Raw genomic sequence first — 20,854 nt, 5'->3', positions numbered from 1 at the left:
TTTTTGTGTGACACCTTGACTGTAAATTGTAGTGAAAAACGTGCCCTATTTATACTGCGAAGTAACAATCGATACATAACTTTGGATTGGATTTGCGTGTACCTGAATAGGATGAAGAACTCAAATTTCGAACAAGAAGGAGAAATTTTGCATGCAATCAAATTAGTCTCTGAGCCATAGATATTCATAGAAAGAGCCATATATGGCTCGCGAGCCATAGGTTCCCGACCCCTGCCCTAGGCATTCTCCACAAAAACTACGAAAACTTGGCTTAAAAATCACAAACCTTTTAGACTAGTTAACATGTAAACCAATAGGGTGAGTAGCTTGCTAGGGTGCTTGAGCGCTTCTGATGACGTCAGAGCTTCAAAATGGATTACCTTGGAAAATAATTGGAATATACCAATGACTAATGTATAGCAAAAAACATGAACTATTTCACATTTTGTATGTTTTAGAATTTGGGAATCCCTTTAACGTCCCGCTTGTTTTTTTTTTCCAATAATTTGATATTTACGTGTGTTTTATAGAATTTATCAAGCGCTGTGAAATATTTATTGTTCTTAAATTACATCTGTTTGAATGGAATAAAACACATCTAAATGCTTCAGCTATTTGTGATTTTAAAGTTCATCTTAAATGATACCTTTAAACTGCCCAAATAAAACAAATGTAGGCCTCCTTTTTGATAAGCTTTTGCAATAATAATTTTCTTTACAAGATGAGTTATATTTTTCCACACAAAGTTGCAAAGTAGTTCGTTAATCTCAGCCGTTAATTTCTAGATTTTCAAATGAGCTCACTGAGAGAGTTGGCTCTTTTTGCTCCAAAATGGCTTTTCAGATTTTTTTTGTCCCTTTATAAATGATTTTGTACCAATATTAATGAAACACTACGCACAAAGTTGATAATGATTAATATAAAAATGTACTATATTACTTCATTATAATAGCCTTCATTGTTTCAATCAACTGAACTTTTACCTAATTAAGCTTTGAAGTTGTTTGTACTAAGAACATTAAGTTCAAGCAACACAGAATCCCTTTACTTTTCAGTGCAACAACAAATAGTCTATGAAATACAAGAATAACCTTGTAGCTTTTTTTTACACATGACAAATTTAAACTGGACAAGCATAATGGGCTGGGTGTTGCAGGCTTGGCCTTGCCGGGCATTTTACTTGAGCAAGGTTGTTGCGGCCGTGGTTTGTTGAAAAAGTGCCAGGGAGCCACTAGTGAATGCCAAAGAGGAGTATGACCCCAAGTAGCTCCAGAGCCACTTGTACACGAAAGCAGATGTTTATCGATTTTATTGGTATTTATTGGGGGTTCCTTGAAACAAAACTCAACTAAAGTCACTCCTAGAGGCCAAAAGTATTGCTGTGAAAATTTTTGCAAAAATCAGTTCAGCCATTTCGTAGCCCATAAGCCACGTACGAGCACGCATATCAATATTCATATAATAGTCTAAACTAGATAGATGTAGATCTAGATAGAATCCCTGAAAAAGCATAAGACATTTTAATTACAATATTTACAGATTTAAGAAGAAAAAAATGGTATAATAGCTGACGATTTTAGCTTTTCACACATTGAACAGAATTAAAATCAATCCCTGAACAAAAAAAGCAAAACAAAAAATATATAATAATTAAATAAACAATAAAATGTGATTCAATTTTAACCAATTTAGACACAGTATCTCAAAAGGAAAATATCTTATACACATACATATGGACTTTTATCCGGGAAGAACCAAGAGAATTTTATTTGGTTATCATTTCCTTCCTAAATATGGTTTAAATTTTCTGACTCTTGTTCTTTGAAGAATCCAGAAGGTTTATTTGACTGTGGCTTTCTGGAAAACAACATTTGTTTACATTTAGGCACTCCTGCAAACGTCGCTTTTTTGTTTCAAACTGAGAGATGGGAAGAGTTATGTAGGCCTCAAAAAAGTCTACGGACCTAAACAGTCCCTAAGACGGTAGGTATTGGTAAGGGAAAAAATGTTTGTATTTCAGAGATTTTGCCTCTCACGTCTTTTGGGAATATAACCCCGAGATAAACGAGGGTTCCCTGTAATATATCACAAACAACATGAAGCTAATCTTAGGTATTATTAAATATCCGGATACAGTTGGAGAAATACTTTAGATATGGTGTTCATAGGGTATTTTATCTCTGCAAGTAATGATAGTAATGTTTCCTTTGAAGGGACAGTGTGTAATATTTGGTGCCCTCTTGTGGTGCAAAACACTTTCATCCAAGTAAAAAACAAACATTGATTTGAATACTAGGCAAAAATACCTAAACTATCATACAAATGTTCATTAAAAAAAATTATAGGTTGAGAAATTTGTATTTCTTTGGCCCTGTGGTATCTCCACTTAGATGGCACCATGTTGGTCCGGCATCCTGCCGCCATGCTGTCCCGTGTATCACTGGCCCTTTGCTTGTTCCATGCAACAGAGTGCCATCTAGTGGTCAAATATCACACATTAAGGCTTACATTTACAGGAGGTATGGCATCCAGGTTAAACGTTTGTGTAGGTAATAGGCAAGGGTGCCAGGCTTCACTATACCTCGTCCTTTAGGGGGCTCAGTTTCATGGCGGAGCATATAAATTCTAGCAATATCGATAGTTCAGCTCAGGAACTTTTGATTTTTCGGGCAAGCAGACGAAACAACGCTCATTCTAGAGTTCATCTAGTTCATTTGCAATAGGTACTTGTAATGAGTTTTTAAAGACCTCTGGTTTGTGCTCGATTTTCAGTAAATGTGAAATAATGTCAATTAAGAACTTAACTCACATCTATTTGCAAGACTCCTGTAAAAATACAATAGAAATATGCGGTTTGATCTTACCCATTCTATCCTTCTCTTAGAAATCGACACACTTGTGAGTCAAAAAACAGAGTAATGCTATGAAAGATAGGCAGGGTTGGGTAGGGTTACTTTAACTTGATTACTTTCAATTACTTTTGGATTACTCCAATACCAAATATGCTAATAAAAGACAAAAGAAACTAAATATGAATAAAATTATGACTCACAACACGTGGTAAGCTTTCTTTACTGGCTTTGATCTCTTTGATCTCCGGCAAAACTAACATAAAATGCGACAGAAACAAAATGAAAATAAATCCAAACAGCTTGCCAACATAATTTTTGCCGTTCCATGTATTCCGTTACTTCCCAAGCCTGCACAAAATTTAGTCATTTAATTCATATTTAGTTTATTTTGTCTTTTATTAGCACATTTGGTATTGGAGTAATCCAAAAGTAATCAAGTTAAAGTAACCCTACCCAACCCTGAAGAAAGGTAGCCGGGCCCCAACGCAGAGCAACAAAGACTAGACACTTAAGCTTGATTTACGCATCCGGGAATGATGACAACGCACTTAAACTCACATCGTTTTTGCTCCTCTCCTGGCATTTTATTGACGAGGTTTGCATCACATTTGCATATTCAACCGTCACTACCTCAGTTGTTAGATATTTAACAGGGAACTGTATTTTTCATACAAATTAGACATTACAAAGAAACTACAAAGTTGCTGAACAGACCACGCTCGGCTCTTACCAACATTTTAATCCGTCCCTTGTACGTCATATGAAAATAGAAAAAGGCAAAACAAGTTACCAAGTCGCAGCATTTTGGTAAATGAGCAAATATGAATAATTGCATAAGTACATCAAATCAATAATATATTGGGTGGAAAAAAACGACCAGTGGCTCTGGTGGGATTTCTCCGAGAGGGAGAGTTGTTCTATCCTAAATCCAAAATGAATTACTGAAATATAAAACTCACCATGGATAAAATATATTTAATTGCAGATGATTATAAAAAAGGGAAGACTCATTTTTTGATTCGGGCAGTTTAGATATCTAATTTATGAAAATAATGGAAAATAATTTCCATAGTCTTGATTTATCATGTTTTGAAATATGTGATTGTAGATCTTAAAGGGAAGTCTTTAAAATACATGTAAATATCAAACTATTAGGAACAAGCAAGTAGATAAAGCAGCTATTTTTAAACACAATTGTCTTTTGCTCCTTTTTAAGTGCAAGATTTTAAATCGAAAGATACATGACAACACTGGTCCCTTGTTTAATATGTCAGAAAATTAAAAATCAGATCATATACAGTTTTAATAATTTTTCATAGTTTCACCAGTATACTTACCAGTACACTTACCAGGACACCTTAGTTTTTCTCCTCAAATTGAGCAGGAAAACGGTCACTCGCCAGTGTGATTTTTCATGTGTCTTTTTAAATTTCCCTTACTAGAACATTTTTCACCACATACTGAGCAAGAAAAAGGTTTCTCCCCTGTGTGCGTTCTTGTGTGAATTTTAAGATACCCTTTCACAGAGAATTTTTTACCACAAACTAAGCAGGCAAAAGGTTTTTCACCCGTGTGGGTTCTTGTGTGATATTCCAAGGATACCTTGTGAGCAAATTTCTGACGGCAAACTGAGCATGAATATGGTTTCTCACCCGTGTGGGTCTTCATGTGAATTTTAAGATCCCCTTTCTCAGAGAATGTTTTACCACAAACTGAGCAGGCAAAAGGTTTCTCACCAGTGTGTGTTCTCGCATGTCTTTTTAAATTCCCACTTTGAGAGAACCTTTGGCCACAGACCAAGCAGGCAAAGGGTTTCTCACCAGTGTGGGTTCTTGAGTGTATTCTAAGATTCTGTCTCACAGAGAATTGTTGACCACACACTGAGCAGACAAACGGTTTCTCACCTGTGTGGGTTCTTAAGTGTCCTTTTAAGTCCCTAAGATCGGAATTTGTTTTACCACAAACTGAGCAGGCAAAACCTTTTTCACCCGTGTGAACCATCATATGCCTTTTCAAACGAGACTTCCATTTAAATGTTTTTCCACACTGAACACATTTGCAGGACTTTCCATCAGTGAGACCTTTTGACTGTTCAACATCACTGTCAGCAGAGTGCGATGTGTCATCAATATCTGAAACTGGAGCCAACCACCTCTCTTTTTGTGAGCCTTCACGCTGCTTGTCATCGTCTTCTATTTTCATGTGTTGATTTGAACTGCTGCTTGAACATTCCTTCCAATTATCATCCTCATGTTGACCTTCATCTTCACTCTTTAGATGGACTTCAATCACAGTCATCTCTTGAAAATCTTCCTCCTCTTTCATGTTTGGTATAGGTCCCTCCTCCTCTTTAACCTGAACTGGCTCAAAGTCGTCTTCCTTTTTCACACAGGGCAACTCTTGCTTCTGCAGACCAGGTGAAAGATATTTTTCACTGATGTCTGCAGGAAACAATAAGAATAATTCTAGATTAGACTGCTCATTACAAACAAATCAAACATGCCAAAATTATCCACCTCCCTTCTTGTTTTTCTTATTTTTTTGCATATTTATTCCTCCACAAGGTTTCAGTTCATCAAACACACTTTGGTAACTGAGAGACAACAGAAGGGGACAAGTTATGACCACAATATTGTAAATACACCATTTACTTCACCATTAGTACTTAATTAGGGTTGGAACTAACGATGTTTTTAAGTCGACTAGACAGACTATTGAAAGTCAATAATCAAATAACTATTCATTTTTTGTTAAATTTAGCATGAAGTTGATTCAATTATGTGGCAAATGATAACACAAGAAAAATGGGTACAGTGAAAAATACATCTTTTATCAAACATAATTCATATTTATACAAAGAACTAATACATACGCCTTATCTAAAACCAACTAGGCATAGAGCTCGGTTAGTGGACAAAGACAAAGACAAAATGAACCTCTGTCATTTTTTTAGGGACGAGAAAATAAATGATAAATTGAAATCTGCCCATCTGACTAAAAAATGGTAGCATTTATAAAAATAGGTACTCCTCTGCAAAACACAAACATTTTTTAAGTATAATGTGAATTTCCCTCCGGGGATGAATAAAGTATCTATCTATCTATCTATCTATCTATCTATCAAATAAAATAAAAAAGAAAGAAACATGGAGAAACTTACAAAGTGTAGATTTATTAAATGTAACAGAAAACATTCAAAGTGCCTTTGATATTCAAAAATAAAATACAACTTCAACTCTAAACATTATTGAATGACCATGACAAACTATGAAATTATATAATATCAATTCATAATAAATCAAACTGATCACCAACATTAATTCAAGAGCACAATACTAAAAATGTTACCCTGTGAAACAAAAATATATAATTCGTGCAATTTGTTTTCAATCAAAGACGATGTGTGGAAAACTGGCTACAACGAGCACATTTTTCAGTAGTACGCTACTTTTCTAAGCAGGGTTCGAAGCTTGGTCAAGATTCCGGAGTGAAATCCTTCCTTTTATAGCTGATAAGATTGACAATAGTTTGGATCTATTTTGGAAGGACGCACTGCTTGGAAAAATTGACTCAGATATATAAATTAAAGCAAAAAGAAACTTATTAGAAACCTTTTTTTAAATTATAGCTATATTTTACATAAACAAGTGCAAATTCTCGGGTAGAAAAATCAACTTCGCCGCCTTTAAGTTAAATGCATGAGTTAAACAGTATTGTTTGTCTATAAAGCTTTCCTCCAAACAAAAGTCCATTAAACTCCATAAAATATTTAAACTTTATGGTATTTTTATCTAATACATCTTCAGACCATTCGGGTAAAAGTAAGCCAGGGGAGTACGTCATCAAACTCTGGGCACCCTGAAGTTTACAGATTTACACAGGTAAAGCTGCAAATGGCATCACTGAGAAAAAAAAACTGGAAAAAAACGTGTATTAACATATAGTGGGGCAAATAAGTATTTAGTCAACCACTAATTGTGTAAGTTTTCCCAATTGAAAATATTAGAGAAGCCTGTAATTGTCCCTTGGGTAAACCTCAACCATGAGAGACAGGATGTGGCAAAGAATTTATTAGCAAATCATGGCGGAAAATAAGAATTCAGTCAATACCAAAACTTCTATAAAAATCACTGTTGCTGGTATTTTGGCCAATTCCTCCATGCAGATCTCCTTAATAGCACTGATGTTTTGAGGATGTCGATGAACAACGCAGACTTTCAACTCCAGATTCAGTCTTCCCAGCTTGGTGCAGGTCTAAAATTTTGTCTCTGGTGTCTTTCGACAGCTCTTTAGTCTTGGCCATAGTAGAGTTTTACTAAACACTTATTTGCCCCACTGTATATTAGCAAAGTTAATATTAAAATGAAAAAATGAAAAATATCTTGCAGATGTGTTGTGATACTCGTCAATATTAGGCAGGAAACCATTTTATTTATTTATGTAAATTATTTTGAGGTCTATTTGACCAATTTTATGATTCGAAATTAAAGAGTATATTGGCAGAAAAAAGGCCCGGAGACAGACACCAAAATTAAAAAATGTTGTATTTCCGTGGATAAGGAATCCTAACAAGGTAACCAAGAGCTGAGGAAAAAATAGGGTAATGCAATATTGTTTTTTAGCATATTTTGCAACTTATTTAAATTTTGAGTGGCAAGCAAACCTTAACTATTGAGTGTGTTACCTAAAAGCTAACACAAAGACGGTTAACAAAGAAAAAGGTCAGGCAAATCTCAGGCGCCACACAAGATTTCTCTTTGGTGCGTTTTTAGCATTAGGCCTCTATGCTGACGGAAACATAAGAGAAATGAGTTAAAAAAATTAGAGACTCTTAAAACTTAACCCCTTAACAATCCTGTACAATTTGCCTAAAATCCCAATGCAAGTCGTACTGAAATTGGGATTTCCGTATTACCGAAATATAACCGTTTTGGGCCTTTTGAAAGGTAACACAATAAAGTTTTGTCCCAAACTGAAGTAATCACTGCAAGGGCTACTAACATTTAGTAATCTGAGTTGGAACACATAGAAACAGAAGGTTTTTATTCTTGCCTGAATTTTCCCCCGTAATCACACGTCTTTAGGAGAGTGAAGCATGGGCATCTTATTTGTAAGACAAATAGCATGAAGCATTACCTAGTCCCAGGTCAAATCTGATCAGAATCTAAAAAATTAACCTTGTAAGCTATACATTTTTCAAAGGATATATCACTGTTTCCAAAAGTTGCCATTTGGAGACAAGAAGTATACAGCTCTAAAACCTCTACCATGTATTTCACTTTGGCCAGTTTTTTAGACATTGTGAAAGAGTTGTAAATGTTTGATTTGTCTTTCTGCAAGTCAATCACTGATTATGCGCAATTATCACGCGCATATGTGCACAAAAATTGATCCAGAGTTGTATTGCTCAAGTTTGCATTTCGGCTCTGATTTTAACCCCTTGACGTTCCTGTACAATTCACCTTAAATCCCAATCCAAGTCGTACCAGAAGTACATTGAAACTGTTCTTTAACCGTTTGAAGAATATCTACGATTTTGGTCTCTTTTGAAAGGTAACACTCTTAGGTTTTGTCCCAAACTGAAATAGGTCAATCAATGATTGTGTACACTTTTGCGTAATAATGGTGCGTAAAAATGAATCACAGATTGCTTTGCGCACATTATTTTTGGCTGTGGTTTGGATACACCCCTGGAAAATGGTATACAATTATGTTGGATGTTTCATTGGCTAACCAATGTGTCCATCATCATTTGATATGGGTACTATTGGCTGATAATATTTGGACCTATTGGATCTGTTTTAGCAAACAAGCCCGTAAAAGGCCATCGTGGGCTGTAGACCGTGAAAAAAAAGCCTGCTATTGGCCAAGAAAGGTGTCGATCGAAAGGGGGGGTTAACGACTAAATTGGATATAATTTTACGATTCTTGTTTATTTACAAAGGGAATTTTGGAGCGAAACGAACGATTTTTAGCAAGCAACGTCACATGAAGCAGGAAAGTTTTTCGGTGGATTTGTATTTATCTGTCAGGGTTATCGTGTGTTTTGGAGTCAATATTTTACATGATTGGATTCTATGGATTGTCTTTGATGTAAGGAAGTCATTTTTGCAGACATTCAAAGAGGTGGAAGACAGCCAAGGGACGTAGAAGTGAGTTACCTTGACTTTATAGTTTTCCAGTATCTTGTTTCAAACTGGTCTTGATGTTTCTGTGATAAGTAGATTTTGAAATAGTCATATATTGAATCCCAAGAGTTTAAGATTTCCAATAATATGTGGCTTGATGTATTTCAGTGACTGGTGACATCATGCACACATGTTTGTTTATCAAAATTCCAGAGGCACGTCGGCGGAATATTAATGGGTTCGTACACACAGTAAATATGCATTTATTTATATTGGAAATTTCATTGGCTAAACAATGCCTCAATAATCATTTTAATCTGTCACTATTGGGTAAAGATTTTTAAAGGCAACGTAGGTTAGGTCGGTTTTCTCAATACAGGCCTTTATATGATATCGCAGGCTAAGGACTGTGAAAAAGTATACCTAAATAAAGAAATAGTATGACATAGGGTGCAAAGTAAACAATGTTTTTCGTTTTACCTGAGTATATTTCCAGCCTCTCACAAAGCTCAGCAGTCAGTATGTTCTTCTTCAGAACCTTTAGCTGAGCCTCTCTAGTGTTCTTTTGTAAGAGCTAATCATATTCAGTTAATTGTGTATTTCTCTGTCTACTATGTTACAAATAATCCTGATGAGTTTGATCTGTATTACAATTCATTTTCTTCTTCTATGTACTATTTTTTATCTGAAAGACATGTATGACGTCATCGGTCATTCCTGCGCATGTGCGAACTTTGAACCGTAGATGTATGTGTGACGTCATTGATACTTTCTGCGCATGCGCACGCTTTTGAACAAAACTTGGCCGCACCGCGGGAAACTTGTGAGACGGTGAGATTTTTTGAATCCGTTTGCCCACTGCGCAGTGAAATAAATTCTAAAACTACATTTGCCTCTCTTACTGATCACTCCAGTTTAACCTATTACGAAAATATTAACCCTAACACTTTGCCCTTCTTTCATTTCCCTTGTCCCTCTCAAGGCTCGACACTTTGGCTGCAGCCTCACTGAATCTGGCTTATAGAACTGAGGGAGACCTGGGCAACATACAGTCGGGGTCCTATAAGAAGAAAAAAAGTGTGTGGTTTACCACAAATTTTATGATTATTAAAGGAGTCCACTGTCAGCACTATGCATATTAAGACCAAGCCCATAATTCTCCAACTGTTTTGGGACTTATCAAGTACAAATACTCACAAACTGGACAGTAGACTTTGGTTCCTTTTGCTTGACATCTGGAGAGACGGGCAAAGGAAGGCTTTCCTTAGCTTGCCTCAAGGTCTTTGTGGTCTTTGTAGATGCAAACTGAAGAAAAAAAGTGATAAAGATTTGCATATATCTTTAATAATCCCACGGGAGAGTGTGTATACAGAAACACACTTCTCCAAGATGAGCCGGGAAATCTAACACAGATGGTATGACACCAGGTTTGACGCTGCAGATCGGCCCAGCCCTGTTAAAATCATTCGATTTAAAATGCTGGCTGCACAACACCGACTCCTCATTGGCAGCAAAGCCCTCTCCCCTCAGAGCCATTTCCCATTTCTTTCGTGCATCACAGACCCTGGGGAACCTGTATTAAGTAGACAGAGAAGTTAATGAGTCTGATTAGAAGTGTGTTTATTATTTTTGAATGAAAGATTTAATATGCAATTAGAAGTTTGTCATAAAACTGTTAGCACCTCTAGTATTTTACCAGTGCTTGTGTAACGGGTGTAATAATAACTTTTGTTTTATTGAAATTCCTGCTGAAATATGTTGTTAAGTTTTTGTGTAAGTGTCCTGCAATGATGAGTCCAACAGTGCCACCTGCTGGTATGGGGTAAGGTTTGGTTTTGGCTTTTGACTTGTGACCGGAAGGCGGGATTTGTTGGCAGTCTAACAGCGTGCTGTCAACGGTAAGACACGATCTTTTGGTGCTTGCAAAAAGTTAATTTTAAACATTAAAACCACAGCTTACAAATCTCTCAACATGCATAGGAATGTGATTGATGTTGTCAAGCTGTTTGGATTTACTTTCGTTTTGTTTCTGTCGCCTTTTGTGTTAGTTTTGCTGGACGTTGCATGTTGTGCTAAAATGCTAATTCCCCTTATAGAGATCAAAGCCCGCAGAGAAGACAATATCAATCGCATTCCTGTGCGTGTTCAAAGATTTGTCATTTTGGTTTTAATGTTAAAAATTAACTTTTTGCGGAGCACCAAAAGATCGTGTCTTACCGTTGACAGCACGCTGTTAGACTGCCAACAAACCCCGCCTTCCGGTCACAAGTCAAAACCAAACCAGCAGGTGGCACTGTTGGACTCATCATTGCAGGACACTTACACAAAAAATGTACTACATATTTCAGCAGGAATTTAAATAAAACAAAAGTTAATATTACACCCGTTACACTTGTACAAAGGTAATATAATGTATTTGATATTCCGGTTGTCAAACTGCGGGCTTCGCGCATGGCCCAGTACAGTAGCTATTGAAGCTCTCAACTAGATTAACCGATGAAGAAAATAGAGGAAAAATCATTTTACCTATGAAGATATTCCAGCTTTCTGGGACTTTGTGGTATGGCATTGATTGCATCCACAATCAGCACAATGATCCGGCATGCTTTGTTTTTTTTGCTCCGTCCACATATACTGATGATTATGATTGTTTGACCAGTTTAGGCTAACAGTAGGCACGCTGCACAAAAAGGCGTATCATATACTGTAAACTCATTGATATATATCCTTCAGACAGTCGACGTTGTCGCTCCTCTTCATGCTCGACTTTTGTTGTTTCGCACATTTTCCAACATTTGAACTCCAACTTGTTCTCTCCTGAGAAAAATATTGAAAGTTTCCTTTCTGAGCGGTCAGCTACTAAGGAAGTGGGATCAAAAACATTAAGCTAAGCTAACAGGCTAAGCTAGGCTAACCAAAACAATGCCTGGAAGTTTCGATCTTAGAAACGCAGATTTCGTTTAAGCAATTAGGAATTCAGTCATTTAATTTATTTTAACAAGTGGCAAGGTTGGAATAATTCTTAGTGGGTCGTTCGGCGACCAGGCCACTTCGTTGCCCGTCGGTCCCGTGCGAAGCTACCAGTCTAGGCAGTGTCGTCCAGATGATAAATTCTGCGCATGCGCCAGAGCTCAGGCATGAGTAGTAGCGATGGGAACTCAAGCTCTGGCATGAATTGATGATGTATAGAAAATACAGTATGTCACAGAAGTGAGCACACTCCTCATATTTCTGCAGAGATTTTACTAACATGTTTAATAGAACACCCCAAAGCAATATTGCTTTGTCACAATTGCTGTTAAAAGTGTTGATGAAAATTGTTCAAACCTCATATTGTTAGATTATGATATACTCTAATGAAATTCTGAATGTGTTTAATTGCTGTTAAAAGTGTCAATAAAATTGTTCAAACCAAAAACAATGAAAAGAAGTCTGTCAACAAAGGTCATGACTTACTGGAAAAACATCCTGTGGTCTAAAGAGACAAAGATTTTGGTGCGACAGTATCACAGACATGGACTGCAAACGCCTGCAGAGAGTGGTTAAGAGCGCTTTCAGACTCTTAAACGGCTGCTGATCGAATAATACACCACAGACATGTTCAGCACACTACAGACAGTTTATTACACTACAGTGTCACAAACTGGACAGTTTGTGGTCAGTTTGTGACTACACACACTTTAAACTGGACCATACTTGGACTATTTTGCACGACAGTCACTTTCAACGGTGTTTTATCTTATTTTCATCTTATTACCTAAACTCATCCATCCATTATCTGTACCACTTATCCTCAGTAGGGTCGCAGGGGTGCTGGGGCCCATCCCAGCTATCTTCAGGCAGTGGGCAGGGGACACCCTGAACTGGTTGCTAGCCAAGTTAATCTTGTATTTTCATCTTTTGATATTCAAAATATTTTTTATGTATACGTGTGTATAGATTCTTAGATGTATTACGCTGGCAACTGTGTGGACGGCAATGTAATAATTTCATTGTGCAGGGAATTGTGGTTCTTTAGTTTTCATGTGACTATAAACACTTTGAATGTTAAATGGTAAACGGTCTGCATTTATACAGCACTTTTCAAGTCAATGAAGACCTCCCAAGGCTCTTTACAATGTGCTTCACACTTACCCATTTACATTTTGCCCAGATGGTGTGAAGCATGTGTGGCGGCAACCAGGTGAAGAGTACAAAGATGTTTGTGTCATGCCTATAGTCAAGCATGACAATTGCGCACACACGCAGCTTAGAGGGAACATTGCGCCGGATAGATTTTTTTGTGCGCTGAGAATGAGTAGCCAGCGCGCGATTGCGCACGTGCGCAGTTTAGAGGGACCATTGATGCCCTGCCAATAAATTAACGACGAATAAGATGTATAATCATTTATTTTAAATCTGACTGTGCCTCACCAGACACGAACATTACTCATGTAAGGTATTTTAATTAGTTTACAGTTAATTTAGAAACAAGGTCAACAGGAGGTGACGTCATTACGGCGATTTTCCCCACTCGCCACAACGCAGCTTGGTTTTATTTTCCCCGCATCTTCACTACTCAGTCGAAGTCCAACTTATAATTGTATTTATTTTCTTTTTTTTGCTGGGACTTGTTTCAGGTTGCAATATCAAGACGGTTTGAATCGTCCCTCCTCAAAAATGTCGGGCATTGTTTTGGCTAGCCTAGCCTAGCTTAGCCTACTACCCTACATTAATTTGTACGATCTCGGCTGAGTGTGCGAGACACTATCAAAGGAAAATATCCCTTGTAATAATTTGACTCAGGAGAGATTAAGTGGGCGCCAAAGTGCCTGAAAATGTGCGAAACGACAACAGTTGAGTACGAAGAGAAGCGACGACGTCGACTGTCTGACATTTTATGCAAGCAGCTTCATGGGGTGTCGGACATTGCAGGTTTGTCATTTGACTACTTGTTATTTTTGTTACGCTGCGTTAATATAAATAGATGGTTTCATTGTTATCAGTTTTTATTAATTAATATGGGTTCACAGAGTCCCCATACACCCGATTTATAGATTAGTTTATGTTTTTTTTAATTTGTTTGCATTGAGGCCTAATGTTTCGAACGCACCGAAGACAAAATCTCGCGTGGCCCTGCGAGACTTGAGCGAGAATTTGTGCCTTTTTCTTCAAATGTTCTTGTTGAAGCTTTATTGAATGGAACCCAAATACATTTCCATACAAACAAGCCCGAATGTAATGCCATTGCTGCACTTTTTATTTGAAGCACAATGGTCAAGCATAATATTACAAAGTACTGAGTATTTAAAGGGATTATATAATACCCTTTTTTTTTCAATTTGGCACAGAACGTGTAGTGTAACACCCCACAATCATGCAGATAGGTTCCAAAATATCCCACGCGCCATTCATCTCGAGAAAAAATTATTTTCAAAGTAGACAGTTTGACCTCATATCCCCTAGAGCTGTGACGTCACCGGATGACATCGATAAGCTAAACAAACGGCGCTTCCAGTTGAAAAATAGACGGCGATTGTCGTAATCAGTGAATACATAGCACTTGTTTCCGCTTGAAGTAACTGGAACTTTGCTTACTGTGTCACTTGGGTACTTCTGACTTTTTTTTTCGAGTTAATCATGAAAGTTTACTCTCAGTTGTGTACAGCGTGCGTTTCTTTTTTGACTTTACTCCATTTTACGTAGGTGATTGTGATTTTTTTTTTCCTCTCTTCTTTTGCCGCTTGTCTTGCAATTAATATAACATGGTCCAGATGGCTCCCCGTAAGCCTGCGGGCTTCCAAAGGCTTCCAGTTTTGTTTTGGTCTTGGTTAGCCCCTTTAATAGTTGGCTAGCTGTCCAGCCTGCCGTGCTCATTATTTTTTCTCCCGTCTGGGTTCGCATTTGTTGCTGCAGTTGCTCGCGGTTATCCTGGCTGCTTACTGCATGTTTTTCAAAAAGTTTGGAAAAAGTAAAAAACTAGTTTTTAATTATAGACGGAGAAGCCCTCCAATCTAGTTCTACTTCTGTTTGTTGAAAATTAAGGACATTAATTAATCAATTCATTCATTCATTCATTCATAATAATACTGCACAGTATGAAAAAGTATTCCAAAAAAATGCTGTAATTGAAGAGTACTAAAAACTGGAATGTAATAAGTGCCAAAGGAAGATGTCTTAAAACACATTGAAAAGTATGCAAATATACAAAACTTACTGTAAAGTACATTAAAGTAGTCAAAGGTATGAACAAAACTGAAATGTAACTAGTGACAAATGTAATGAAAAGTATGAAAATGTTCCAAAATAATTCAAACACATTGAAAAATATTGGAAAGTATGAAAAAGTACTGCAAAATATAAACATATATAAAAAGTACCGTACAGTATAAAAACTAAAATGTAAAAAAAAGTGACAAACCTACTGACAGTATAAAAAGTTACAAAAGTATTAAAGCAAATTGAAAATTATTGTGACGTATAAAAAAGTACGAAATAATATGAAAAAGTACTAAAAGAAACTGAAATGTAAAAATTGAAAGGTACTAAAAAGAATGAAAATATACAAACAGTACTGTGAATCATAAAAAAAGTACTTAAAAGTAGTCAAAAGTGTGAAAAAAAACTTAAAAGTACTAAGAAACAGAAATGTAAAAAAGTGTTAAATGTACTGACGGTATGAAATAGTTTTAAAAACATTAAAACAAACTCATAAGTACTGTGAGATATGAAAAAGTACTGAAAAGTATGAAAACATACAAACAGTATGAAAAAGGTCAAGAAATGCTGAATTAAAACATTTAAACATATTGACAATTACTGTAAAGTGTAAAATATTCGAAAAGTACTGTGACATGAGAAAAAGTACTTAACGAAACTAAAATGTAAAAATTGAAAAATGTAAAAAAAGCTACTGACTGTATGAAAATATGTATGAAAACGAATTGAAAAGTACTGTAATGTATGGAAAAGTACTAAATAGTATGAAAAAGAACTAAAATGTATTGTAGGAAAACGTACTAAAAAGTATGAAAATATACAAACAGTACTGTAATGATCAAAAATAAATGCTCCAATGTAAAAAGGTCAGATGCATTGAAAATATTTAAAATGTTTAAAATATTTAAAATGTATTCAAATGTAATGAAATTTTACTGTAAAAAATGAAAAAGTGCTTAAAAGTACTAAAAAACTAAAATGTAAAGAGGTAAAAAATGTATTAAAAAATATGAGAAAATGTAGAGTAAAGTATGAAAATACACTCTGAGATTCGCTTTCTTTGGATTTCGGTCCTTGGACTGCCCTCCCAGTATAAAAGTAGTTCTCCGCCATTTTGACTGCACACGCGTGAATCCTACAAGCCATTGTCATGTAGCTCGTTTGTGCCCACGATATTGTTATATTGGGCAGCACGGCAGCTGGTTGGTTAGTCCGTCCGTGGGACAGTCCTGAGGTCAAGAGATCAAACCTTCCTGTGTGGAGTTTGCATGTTCTCCCTGTGCTTGTGTGTGTGTCCTCCGGGCACTCCGATTTCCTCCCACATTCCGAAAACATGCATGTCACATTAATTGGCTGGACCAAATTGTCCCTTGGTGTGAATGAGCGATAAGTTGTTTGTCTCCGTGTGCCGTGTGACTGCCTGAGTCCCCTGCCCACTGCCGGAAGATGGCTGAGATGGGCTCCAGCACCCTCGCAACCCTACTGAGGATAAGAGGTGCAGATAATGGATGGATGGATATTCTGTGATAAACTTTGATGAAACTGCCTTTCTCAAATGTGAGTGTGTATAAATTTTGTGCATTGATCAGTGTAGTAGAAAATTATCTTTATTGTTTCCGCAGATGTCAGTGAAAAATATCTTCCACCTGGTCTGCAGAAGCAGGAGTTGCCTGGTGTGAAAAAGGAAGAAGACTTTGAGCCACTTCAGATTAAAGAGGATGAACCTATACCAAACATTAAAGAGGAGAAAGTTTTTGAAAAGTTTCCCGTGACTAAAATCCATCTAAAGACTGAAAGTCAAAAGGAAGAGAATAATTGGAAGGAACCTAAAAAAGAGGAGGTACATCTAGCAAACATTAAAGAGGAACATTTTCAAGAGTTTTCTGTGATTGAACTCCATCCAAAGACTGAAGATGAAGGTAAACATGAGGACAAAAACTGGGAGGACTCTCCAAGCAGCAGCTCAAGTCAACATATGAAAACAGAAGCTGATGAGGAGCAGTGTGAAAGCTCACAAAAAGACAGCTGGTTGGCTCCAGTTTTAGATGGTGACGACACATCGCACTGGTCTGACACTGATGTCGATGAACAGTCGAAGGGTCCCACTGAAGGGAAACATTTCAAATGTGTCCAGTGTGGGAAAACGTTTAAGTGGAAGTCTAAGTTGAAAAGGCACATGATTGTCCACACAGGTGAGAAACATTTTGCCTGCTCAGTTTGTGGTCAAAATTTTGGTTATAGGGAAACTTTAAAAATTCACATACTAACCCACAGAGGTGAGAAATTGTTTTCCTGCTCGGATTGTGGTAAAAGTTTTGTTGAGAAAAAAAGCTTAACGAAACATACAAGAACACACACAGGTGAAAAACCTTTTGCCTGCTCAGTTTGCGGTCAAAGATTTTCTCAGAAAGGAGGAATGACAAACCACATGAGGACCCACACGGGGGAGAAACCCTTTGAATGCTCATTTTGTGGTCATTCCTTTGCCCAGAAAGAAAAACTAATTAATCACACAAGAACGCACACTGGCGAGAAACCTTTTTCTTGCTCGGTTTGTGGTAAAAACTTTGCTGCCCGAGAATATCTAAAAGCTCATGTAAAAATCCACACTGGTGAGAAACCTTTCGCTTGCTCCGTTTGTGGTCAAAACTTTGCTCACAAGCGATATTTATATTTACATTCTAAAATCCACAAAAGTGAGAAACCCTTTTCCTGCTCAGTTTGTGGTCAAAAATTCTCAGAGAAAAGAAATCTTGAAAACCACACAAGAACCCACACGGGTGAGAGACCTTTTGCTTGCTCAGTTTGTGGGCTGAAATTTTTTACAAGAGGGACTTTAAAAAGGCACACACGAACCCACACGGGTGAGAAACCATTTGCCTGCTCACTTTGTGGTCAAATCTTTGCTCAGAAAATAAAATTAAAAAATCACACAAGAACCCACACAGGCGAGAAACCGTTTTCCTGCTTGGTATGTGGTAAAAGTTTTGCTGTCAAGGAATACTTAAAAGATCACATAAAAATCCACACGGGTGAGAAACCTTTTATCTGCTCTGTCTGTGGTCAAAACTTTGCTCTCAAAAAATATTTAAAAGCGCACACAAGAATCCACACAGGTGAGAAACCTTATGGCTGTTCCTTATGTGGTCAAAACTTTTCTCACAAGACACATTTAAATAGACATACTAGAACCCATACGGGTGATAAACCTTTTGCCTGCTCGGTTTGTGGTCTAAAATTCTCCGCAAGAGGGAATCTGAAAAGACATACAAGAACTCACACAGGCAATTAATATTTTTCATGCTCAATCTGTAGTGAAAGGTAAGCTAAAGCTCATAGTCGTTTGCTGGTGAGAATACCAATAATTACTAAAGCTTGTTATAATCTCATGTTTGCATTTTCTATTTAGAACATAAGACCAGTGTGCTTGTTGTTATGCATGTAGCTGTTGAACTCTTCCATTAACCAGTTTAGAATAAGCAAATTATATTAGTTTAGGACACATGTCAAGCAAGTATTATTTGTCATTGTTTATTCTTGTTTTTATTTTATTGGACAATATCCTGAACTTATGAATGTTGCCAAGATCATTCCTATGCCTACTGTTCGATCTTTGAGAAGATATAACACACGAAAAAAAGTTATTTTCCGTTAGTATTTTTAAAGATTAAATGGGAGCTTTATAAATCACAATATGCTGCTCAGAAAAATTGAGCATTGTGGAATAAGAATTCCTCAACACTGGGTAAAGTATTTTTTTTTCTATATATTTTGATATGTACAGATTTATGAGCATTAGCTGTGGGGTTCCACAAGGGGTGTGTGTTAAGACCTTTGTTGATTTTTATTGTATATAAATGATTTTAGTAATGTATAATTGAAAATAAATTATATTACATTTGCTGACAAACCCACAATAAAAGATTCTGCTTCAAATTCACAAAAACTACAGGCAGAATAACAGTAGAACTTAAACAAGTCAAGGAACGGTTTCATAAAAACAAGCTATCAAGAACAAAAGTGATGGCATTTTGGAAATTCAAAAAGAAAAATGAAATCCAAATAAAAATGGGTAATGTTTAAATAGAAATGTTAAATAATTATGTTTCTTGGCGTCATTCTTAGCCATGATGTTAGCTGGATATCCCAGCTGATATTAAACAAATCAAATTAGCCATGAAAATTGCATTTCAGAGTAAATGCACGCATATTTGATATCAAAAACACTTCATAAATTCCACCGAGTTTTGGAGAAATGTAGTTGGAAGCAATATAAGAAACATTTGACGATAGAAGAGGGCTTTTAGAAGTGTGCTTAATGCTGGGTACAAAGAACATACAAAGTGTTTTTTAAATCAAACATGTTCAAACATGATGATTAAGTTAACCTTAAATCTTCATTATAAGTGTATAAAGTGAGTAAGCTTTCACTCCCAACCAATACTCAACAGTAGTCTCTAACTTATATCAATGTGATATCATCAGAGTATTTTTGATAAATATGCTAAAGAAAATGAAAATATCAAGAGTTTATTTAAGTATTGGATGCAAGCCTGAAATGTCATTTTTTTTTCCTGTTTTGAATTTGTCAACCCGTGAAAAAGAAAGCTCTTTTCTTCCCATGTTCGTTGAATTCAAAATACCCAGAAGCTGGGTTTTCAAAATAAAGGCTGAAAATAGAGAACCAGTTCCTTCGAAGGTTTTATTTCAGAATATTCTGGGTGTAAATGAGCCACACATAATGGCTGTAGCAATTAATTGCAAAGACTAAGGTCTCATTGTCATTCTTATACAAAAAGGGCAGCCCATAATCGGATTGTAAATCTATTGAAAAGTAAAACCTTAAACGTCAAAGGGATCCCACAGTTGAATGGAGCACTATCTTACTGAAACAGCCTCGTTGTTTTTGCTCAAGCAGTTCAACCGTTTCCTGAGAAAATCAATTGTATCCTGTTAACATGGACAAAAGTTGATCTTTGCTCACTGTGGTCTTTCAATCGGGAATGTGCTTGTTAACAAACCTTATTTACACTGACTGTTTAAAAATGAATGAAATAATGAAGAACTATAATTGCACTAAATATAAGAGGATACATATTGCAATATTGCCAAAGTAGGCACTTAAAAGCTGCTTCCGCCTACTCCCTTTGGGCTCATTATTATGTATTATATTATTGCATTGTACAGATTTTGTGAAAATATTTTGTTTATCTTTTTGTCAATGTGTTTTTTGTGCTGTGTCCAAATTAAAAAAAAAAGCCTTAAACAACTTGAATAGCGTGTACTTTTTAACAGAAATAACAATTCCAAAACTTGGTAGAAAAGGTCATCAAATACATAAAACGAGGTATGTTTTTATAACACCAATGCAAAAATCATATAACAAGGCGAAGGGGTCTTAATCACTTTATGGACCGGCAAAGCAAAATGATACAACAATTAGCTCAAATAGCAAAAAATAACCTAGCATGTGTTAAAGAATGATAAACCATTACTAAAAATACGTTTGACTCAGAATAAAGTTGCAAAATCTTTTCTTAAAAATGCAGAACGAATATACTCTTTTCAGCCAAGTAAAAAGAAAAAGGGACCATGTGAATCGTTTTTTCAGCAGTACAAAGCTTGGCTTTGATAACAATAAAAACAATGGTCAAAGTACTCTTATGTGTAAAGTAA

At 36.3% G+C, this 20,854-nt stretch overlaps 2 protein-coding genes and 1 long non-coding RNA gene across 3 annotated transcripts; 1 reads left to right on the top strand and 2 right to left on the bottom strand.

Moving 5' to 3' along the window:
• Positions 1–3,406: 3,406 nt before the first annotated feature.
• On the bottom strand, positions 3,407–5,290 carry LOC148366278 (uncharacterized). The gene has a single exon (XM_088336767.1). The coding sequence runs from the start codon at positions 5,175–5,177 to the stop codon at positions 4,245–4,247; it is 933 nt and encodes a 310-aa protein (XP_088192893.1). The 5' UTR covers positions 5,178–5,290; the 3' UTR covers positions 3,407–4,244.
• Positions 5,291–10,176: 4,886 nt separating this feature from the next.
• On the bottom strand, positions 10,177–12,153 carry LOC148366277 (uncharacterized). Its single transcript, XR_015850569.1, has 3 exons — positions 11,507–12,153; positions 10,361–10,553; positions 10,177–10,285 (listed from the first exon to the last, which is right to left on the bottom strand). It is a non-coding gene; the product is annotated as an uncharacterized LOC148366277 (long non-coding RNA).
• A 1,331-nt stretch (positions 12,154–13,484) lies between these two features.
• On the top strand, positions 13,485–20,420 carry LOC148366276 (uncharacterized). The gene is made up of 2 exons (XM_088336717.1): positions 13,485–13,894; positions 16,801–20,420. Exons 1-2 carry the CDS (start codon positions 13,798–13,800, stop codon positions 18,468–18,470), a joined length of 1,767 nt encoding a protein of 588 aa, XP_088192843.1. The 5' UTR covers positions 13,485–13,797; the 3' UTR covers positions 18,471–20,420.
• The last annotated feature ends 434 nt before the right edge of the window (positions 20,421–20,854 follow it).

The sequence above is a fragment of the Urocampus carinirostris genome, chromosome 5 (assembly GCF_059441175.1).
Source record: "Urocampus carinirostris isolate Australia breed hairy pipefish chromosome 5, RoL_Ucar_1.0, whole genome shotgun sequence".
NCBI classification, from domain to species: domain Eukaryota; kingdom Metazoa; phylum Chordata; class Actinopteri; order Syngnathiformes; family Syngnathidae; genus Urocampus; species Urocampus carinirostris.
This window is presented reverse-complemented; position numbering and strand designations above follow the sequence as displayed.